This window comes from Squalius cephalus, assembly GCF_949319135.1.
Source record: "Squalius cephalus genome assembly, chromosome: 14".
Taxonomy (NCBI): domain Eukaryota; kingdom Metazoa; phylum Chordata; class Actinopteri; order Cypriniformes; family Leuciscidae; genus Squalius; species Squalius cephalus.
In genome coordinates this window covers 34,263,668-34,272,734 of record NC_137135.1, presented here as the reverse complement: position 1 = coordinate 34,272,734, position 9,067 = coordinate 34,263,668, and the positions used below count along the sequence as shown (strand labels likewise).

The window sequence follows — 9,067 nt, the reverse complement described above, 5'->3', positions numbered from 1 at the left end:
ACACATTCCTCTTTTTCTACTGAATCTTCCTCATTTTTCACGTTTAATCTTTGTTTTAATCACACGGGTGATAAGCAGATTCGTTCTTCACACAGAGAATCATTTTCCTTTGCATCCATTACAGCGTAAACAAACTCATTTCAGCCAAATCTCACAGGTATCGCGTCTTTATGCAAATCTCATAATGCTCCTCAATCTCTCCATTGTTTTCTTTAATCCAAACAGGAAGGTTTATATGAAAACAGCTTGTCTTTTTCACTGGATTTTCCTCAAATCATTATTAATGCTTTTTAATATTTTGAGCCCTAATCCTAATTTACATCTAAAAAATGTAAAACACTGGAACATTGACGGAATTAGTCAATTTCAGAAATCTTTATAAAGAAATGACAAGTAACACTGAATCAAACATGACATTTTCAAGTAGAAAGACTTAAAATGTACTCCAATAATCAGTTTTTTTTTTACAACTTTGATTAGCCTATTTGTTTTTACAGATTTACAATGAAGGAGACTTGAAATAATAAACCATTAAAGTGTAACTTTGCCGATTTTCAACAAGCTTACAATGTCGGTAGTACAAGACATTCACATTTATTTGTCAGCAAAAGTCCGCTGGATGACGCACAATGCTGAGTTGCATCGGACGGCAACATGCCCAGTGCATTATGGGTGATGAAGTTTTCCTTCCTATGTGGGAAAAGGGAAGACAACAGCATTTTTCTCTCTGTTTTCTCTGGTCAGGTTGCGCAGATTTCAAAAATGTTTCGTCTTTCTACTGTATAGGCAGCGAAAGTTTTATCGAAAGCCCAGCGGTGAATCCCTCTTTGAAGGGATCATTTTTGGGTTGAGCTACTTATCAACCACCCAACCATATAACAATGCATTAAAAACCACTTTTGTAATTGTGTCAGTGAGTTTAGCATTTTCTGAAGAAAATTCTTCATCTTTTTTAATTTTCTTTCTCATTTGTTCCTCTCTTCACATTACAGGCCCTGTTTCCACCTGGTATTAAAGAGATGGTTCGGAGTAAAATCAACCTATAGGGTCCTTTGCACCATGACCTCGAGCCAAACACACTTGTAGCCAATCAGCTGTAAGGGGCGTGTCCACTCATAATAGGGGAGGTGCCTTTGTGAATTAGTGGGCGGAGCTATCAAGGCTGTGATCATGTTTTCGTAATTTCAAATATCAACAGCGTTTCTCAGAAATCGCTACTGCACCTTTAATGGCAAATAGGTTTACACACACACACACACACAGGGAATTTGTCTTGGTGACAGGAGCTTCAAGTGCTGAAAAAGTACAGACAAACATGGGGATAAAGGCAATAAAATGAAACACAATAAAAATAAGCAATAGCAGAACGCAGCGTTGCTAAACGGGCCAAGTTTTCTTCAGTCAGACACATCGCTCGCTCGCTCTTCTCTCTTCCCATCCGCTCTCTTTCTTTCTGCCTTTCATCCACGTTTAATAACTTCCTCTCCGTCTCTGCACTTCCTCCATGATGAGGTTCTTTGCTTGTGGGAACAGAGGGGTTCATTTTTCTATTAAAGGACTCGTAGATAAACAGTCCTGAATATATGTGGGCTCAGCGAGATTATGGTGGGTCAAGAGAGAGAGAAAGAGAGAGAAAACACACTGAAAGGTTTTATAAAATACATTTTCTCTCATTAGATGCATTAAATCTTCCCCGCCACCAAGAATACAGAGGAAAATAAATTATCGGCATGCATGAAAGTCTAGAAACACAGTCTCTCTATGCAGCAAGCTATACAGTATTTCTGTAAATAAGGTCTGCGTAGTAAACAGTCTCAAAGACTGTTGGAATTATATCAGAATGAAATTGCATTTGGAAGCATCTGGTTAAAACACAGATCTCTTTCATAGACAGCAATGAAACTAAGGGTATGTTTTTAAAAAAAAGCCCCCCAAATCACCGATGTCGTGTAAATGAACGCCCAAAATACATAAAAAGTTTTCCATTTTTAGTTGAAAAGCGGTGTCATGTAAATGAAGAGCAAATTGATCCTTCGCTGAGCTGGGCTCTCCTGCTTCTCAGATGCTTCTCCTAGTAAAAAGCGATCTCATTAGAGTCTCACGACACTGAGATTTTGATTTTGAAGCAAACATTTGCAAACAAACGTCAGAGATCTCAATAAACTGTATGCCAGCAATTAACTCACGTTGGTCTGTTTTTATTTTCAGAGAAACATCTGATGTTTAAATGAAATTGAACTGGGAACTGAATGAACAACCTTTAAGCACTAACAGTTATTTTTATATGGTTCATACATTTAAAAACCATTGTGACAGCTCCAGTCAAACATTGTTTGCTATTTTCCTACAAAAAAAACAAAACCTTGCTAGATATACTCTCTTTTTGAGGGGGTGAAGGGCTTTTTTGGAGCCCAAAATCATATGCACCCTTTGAAAACCTACACTATCTGGGCACCTTTGGCATACTATAATCCTGTATACTCTTTAGGATGGATAGAATATGACACTCACAGATCCTCTGAGATTTCTGCTGTTCTGCAATTCTGATCTGATTTGCATCCTAACATCCAGCGACTGGAAAGTATTTTTTTTGTCCTGGGAATCTTAGTGGTTCTTGCTTCAACAGATAAATGAGCAGAGCCTGTGCTGATTACCTTTCCATTTATTCATTTGGAAAGGTATCCAACGCGACTTACAAATGAGGAATATAACACTAAAATCACATGGTGAGTCCAGTAAAAATACACATATCAGTCTTCCAGTATCATTCCAGTTTTGCTTAACATTTATGTTTATTTAGGTAAAATAAATAAAATAAAACTTACACTATTAACAACAAACCGTTCAATATGTTTTGCATGTTTAAATTAACATTCTATATTTATTAAAGGTAGGCCTACACTATGTAACATTTGGCCCTCTAGTGGTTAAAAAACAAAACTGCATGCATTTTGTGGAAGAACATTGTTTTGGTTGTGCTTCGGCTCTGTGTGAGACTGTGCGGATGAATATGGTTCTCCTACGGCTCAGAAAACATTCACTACTAGCCATAATAAAACCAGTTTAGATGGAAAGGATCTCAAGCTGACTAGCTGAATATGTTACTGTAGCTTTACACATTAAAAGTACCATTTAAACCGGAATGATCTTCACAATAGATAATGCTTTACAATGAACTCTGTTTGAGAGCTACATATGGCACTTTATCTGTTACCTTACACCTGTTGAGTAATGAAAACGCCATCATCTCCGCATCGCTTTTACAACATTTCTAATCCTTCAGTTCTTGCCATCTCTGAAAAGCCAAGCTAATGTTGATTCATGTTTTATTACGAGTGTTCTCTTTTTTGCCAGAAGACTCTCCTCAGTTCAGCGTTTTATTAAAAACATTCGTCAAATTAGCCGGAGCAACTTTTCTCTATTTGTGGATATGACAAGACACACATGGACAAGTGACATATACTCAATTTCGTACGAAAATCAGGGTTAGACAAATCACGTTTTGGAAAAAGGATTGATGATGTATAGACTCATTATTTAAATTTAGTTAATTTTGAACAAAAAAAGTTACATGGTGCACCTGCAAAACTAAGTTTAAATCAAATCATTTAAAATTTTTTTTTTTTTTACATAAAAGTAACTAGAAAAATGCAGTCTCATATTTCAAATTGCATGTACATTTTATTTGTTAACAATTATTTTTAATCAGAATCAGAATGAGCTTTAAAGGTGCAGTAAGCGATTTCTGAGAAACGCTGTTGAAAGTGGATCGGACCGAGCACCACAACACACTTGTAGCCAATCAGCTGTAAGGGGCGTGTCCACTCATGATGGGGGAGGTGCCTTTGTGAATTAGTGGGCGGAGCTATCAAGGCTGTGATCATGTTTTGGTAATTTAATATCAACAGCGTTTCTCAGAAATCGCTTACTGCACCTTTAATGGCAAATAGGTTTACACACACAAGGAATTTGTCTTGGTGACAGGAGCTTCAAGTGCTGAAAAAGTACAGACAAACATGGGGCTAAAGGCAATAAAATGGAACACAAAAAATAGGCAATACAATACAATACAGTAATAAAATACAGAAAAAACCCCCACAATAGACGGACTTACGTATGCAGATATGCTATTTACAGATGTATGTATGAATGTGCTATTTATATGCACATTATACACTCATGCCGTAAGGTATAATAACTGATTAATCTATATAGCCTATAGTTCTAACATATAATAGCTATATCATAATTATATATATATATATATATATATACAACATTCAGAAAAAAAGGTACAAAAGCTGTCACTGGGACAGTACCCTTCAAAAGGGTTCTAATATGTACTAATATGTACCTTTGAGGGACTAAAATGCACTTTTTAGGTACAAGGTACAAGGTACCGCCACAGCGACAGCTTTTGTACCTTTTTTTCTGAGTGTGTATATATACACATATATATATATATATATATGGGTGATTCTCCAACTAGAAGCACTTTTGGCACTGTGAGTTTATGTAAAATTCACTTTCTTAAAACACTCTTAAAACAATCTTCCTAGCTTCATTCATTTGACTTCCAACACAATATAACAGTGGGCAGTTTTAGAATTCCATGGATTATTATTATTTTTAACAGTTTTTCTGAAGAGCCATGTCATTTCCACCACTTTTCAATTTATGTATTTTATTACAATATAATATTGTAAAACTGTTATATAAGATTATGTATCCGTCAACAACATCAGTGGCTACCTAATCATGTAACAAAATAAATCTTAATACTTCATGAACTTAATGCATTTTCATTTAAAGTTGCTAAAATGCCACGAGTTGCCACGAGTTGGGATTTTTGCCTACAGCATCTCATTTTTGCTCAGGTCTATGTTTATTATAAGTCACTCACACATATATTGTGAGTAATTAACTATTACTACTTATTTTAAAATACATTAAGATCCTCATCATTGGTTATTCTTATTTTTTTCTTAAAAACTGTAGTGGTGGAAAGTGGTGGAAATGACGGTTTATGGTGGAAAGATTGTTTCTGTTTATTTTTACTTAAATTGCCAGTGTAAAATATTTTTAACCATGTATTTTATTATTTAACATATATGAGTTGAACAGAATACCTAATAGTTTTAAAAATAATGATTACAAATGATATGCAAATTATATAAACCTGCTCAAAACATTCATATAAATATAGATAAATAAAAATACATTTAGAGTGTACTGGAATGGTGATATATAAAGTTTTCAGTCCAAGAGCACAAATATGTCATGAGAACATGCCAATAGCGCACAAAAACAGCATATATCATGTCCAAATCTACGCCTCAAATTTCTCAGAGGTGGAAATGACGGAGGTGGAAATGACATTTTAGCAGTTTTTCTGCAATATTAGCACACCCTCATGTCAGGCTTAGCCACTTTTGGACTTATTATGTTGTTTACTCGTAATAAACATAAATACATTATTTTCATATTTGTTGTACATAATTCACCCAAACTACAGACAAGGTGGAAATGACGCTGAATAAAAATATTCTGTATAAAAGCTTGAGTTACCTTGATTTATTTTCTTGTGCTGAAGAGCACATGTGCCTGAAGTTTCATCTTCAACTAATACATCCTTTTCACAGTTATTTCCATGATTATCAAGTAAATAAAATATTTAAGGTGGGTCTATTAAAGTGGATTTTGTTGAGGGAGGTGGAAATGACGGAAAACCAGGGGACAGACGTATTTCATTCCAAAAATAGTTTAAAATTATGACATACATATGGAATTTCGATGGTATGACATTATTTTATTTGTCCTTAAGACAAACATGTTAAAAAATATTTTTAAATCGATCCTTTAATATAATTTTCTAACATTCAAAGAGGGCCAGTCTGGGTTGGGGACAAGCATAAAACTGCAAAACCTGCTAATAAACAGCCATGCAAAAGCATTTTTAAAAGAAAAAAGGGGCAAGATTTGGTGGTTACTAGGATGTTGGAGCATGAACTTCATAATGACAGTGTATTTGTGCACTTGTTTGTTTATTTATTCACAAAAAAAGGCCAGGGACAACAAAAGTGCCTGTAGTTGGAGAATCACCCATATATATATATATATATATATATATATATATGGGATCTTGAGGGTTTCACTGAACCAGTCATCACTTATTCATTTACTTTTTGCTTCTTCTTACAATACAGTGCAGAACAGAGTGTATCATTTCAGTGGTTCTCATCACTAACCGCAGTGATGTCCTCCATCCATGCAAAACCTTCTTAAAGAAAGAAAAGAGAATGACAGAGAATGTAAGAGAGAGGGAGGAGATACAGTAGAGAAAAACACCATGCAGGCACATCCGTAATATTGAACCTTATCAACCCAGGAGGAACCATCCACATTACAGTGCTGGAAGTGAAACGGTGCTCTGCAGCACAGAGAGGGAGAGAGAGAGAGAGAGAGAGAGAGAGAGGGAGGGTGTGTGTATGTGTGTGTGTGTGTGTGAGAGAGAGAGAGAGGGGGGGGGGGGGGGTGAGAGGGAGAGAGTCAGAGAGAGGGGGAGAGAGAGAGAGGATAGAGAGAGAGAGAGAGAGAGAGAGGGTGAGGATGTGTGTGTGTGTGTGTGTGTGTGTGTATGTATGTGTGTGAGAGAGAGCAGAGGGTGGGAATAAAAGCGTATGAAATCGTGCTGTGCGTCAGTTTGCAGCTGATCATCACTCTTCATCAGAGGGACTCTGAGATTCTTTAATTATTCATTCGGTCCACTCAGCGATCATTCATTCTCTCCTGTCCTTTTTTTCTTCTTCATTTTTTCAAGTTGATGTTTTTTTTTTGTTGAAAGTTGGACTTTTTTTTAATTTCACGGCGCTTCATTGATTCGTCTCTTCATTGATTTCAGTGCGTCCTTCATCTGAGCAGAAACTGGAGAAAGAACAGAGAAGAGGTGAAGGATTTCACACTGAGGAAGACAACCAAACCCTTGTCAGTCGAGTTCGTGTGGATCTAACTTTCGCTCGCCTCGGTTCTCTGAGCTCCTGAATCTCGCATCTCCTCCTGATGGTCCTGCTTTACTCCGTTCCCCTCAGCTGACTGTCAATCTCCTCTTGAGCGGAATATTGAACTAGTTTCGGGATTTAACATTGTGAGGATGTCCGGCTGTGCCAGGCGCTGCAAACACGGGTTAGTGAAGTTTGCTCTGTCTGTGAGCAGACTGGTGACTGGAACACTCATTAAAGGTATGGAAATGTGTGCATAATTAACTTAAAGGGTGCATAACATAAATATGGATTATCTACACGGTGAAAGTTTTTTTTTACGTGCCATTTCTTTGTACAATTCACTGTTTTCTGAGTGATTTTTTTAGTGTATTCAATCTGCATTAATTAAGTGTTTGGTGGCATTGAGAGCATGACAATCACGGTACAGAATCATCATCAGTCTCAGTGAAAAGGTTTTCGTGGTATTATTTATTGTTATTATTATTATTATTATATATTATTATTGTCTCAGATTGTCACACAGCTGGTTTCTTATGGAGAACCTCTACTCACTTAAAAATGTTGGGTTAAAAATAACCCAACGAATAACCCAACTATGGATTGGTACTGCACCTTCCCAACTGTGGGTTATTTTAACCCAATGCATTGGGTTAAACTCCAGTTGGGTAAATTATTACCTTATTTTAATAAATAAAATACACATTGTTTTTGAATACAGATTGTTTATTTGTCTAAACAATACACGTTTCAACAAATATATATATATTTAAATTACAAACTATATATTGGGGAGTCTTTAATGCAAATATACATAATTGTGTACATAAATTCAAAATACACAAGTGTACATACAACACATAATACATTCAAACACATAATACATCCTATGCATAATACATTCAAACACATAATACATCCTATGCAAATGTGTACCAACAGTACACATTCAAAACCTAAACACAAAAATGTACATAGAGTACAAAAAAATGTACAGCACACAATTCAAAATGAACACTAAATTTAAAACTACACACATTAATAACCTCTTTAAGACAGCAGAAGAACTTACTAAATCAATCCTTACTTTCTGAAGGAACGCTGAAGAGTGTCGGATGTTCAGTTCATTAATAATAAGTGGTTTAAACACAGTAGGATATCCGAGGGCCCTTCACGAGGTGTGTAGTGATCCTCCAGGGCATCTGAGGAACGCCGTACACATCCTTTCATATTTACAGTGACGTATATTGACTTCTGGGTGGAAAAACAGTGATGACTATATTTATGTGTGTTTCTTGCACAGTGAGTGCCATGTGGGAGAAATAGAGGTAATGATGTTGTTTACAAGATGAGATTGTGTGTTTTACGTGTGAGCAAAGACCTATGGGAGTGATCACAGATTGTGTGTGTGTGTGTGTGTGTGTGTGTGTGAGAGCGATTGCTTTACTGCTTTGATTTACCATCTTATTTTACTGCCACTTGTCAGACAGAATTAAAGGAAAACACTAAATACAACACACACACACACACACGCATGCACACACACTCACACACACGCATACACACATTCTTGTACATCTATCTTTATGAGGACATTCATTGACACAATGCAATCTCTAGCCGCGTACCCTAACCTTACCCATCACAACTAAGTGCCTAACCCGACCCCTGACCCTAAACCGACCCTTGACCTCATTATAACCTTATCCCTAAAACCAAGTCTTGACCCTCAAACAGGCCTTTAAAGGCTCTCAGAAACTGAGGACCGGCCAAAATGTCCTCACTTTACTCTCTCTGTCCTCACTCCAATGGTCTAAAACTCAAACTGGTCCTCACAAAGATAGTTGTACAAGTACACACACACACACACACACACACACACACACACACACACACACGTTGGGTTTTATGAGGACTCTCCATAGTCTTAATGATGTTTATACTGTAGAAACTGTATATTCTCTCCCCTCACACTAAACCTACCCATCACTTTCTGCATTTTTACATTTTTCAAAAAACATTATATATGGGGACCAAAAAATGTCCCGACAAGATCAAAATTGTCTGGA

General features: G+C 36.5%; 1 protein-coding gene across 1 annotated transcript in view; it reads left to right on the top strand.

Annotated features, from left to right (window-relative positions):
- Positions 1–6,764: 6,764 nt before the first annotated feature.
- The window catches only part of kcnip1a (Kv channel interacting protein 1 a), a 62,102-nt gene continuing 59,799 nt past the window's right edge, over positions 6,765–9,067 (top strand). Inside the window, exon 1 of the mRNA XM_079892107.1 lies at positions 6,765–7,238. Coding sequence (XP_079748233.1) covers positions 7,151–7,238 — 88 coding nt within the window. The 5' untranslated portion in view covers positions 6,765–7,150. The remainder of the gene's footprint in view (positions 7,239–9,067) is intronic.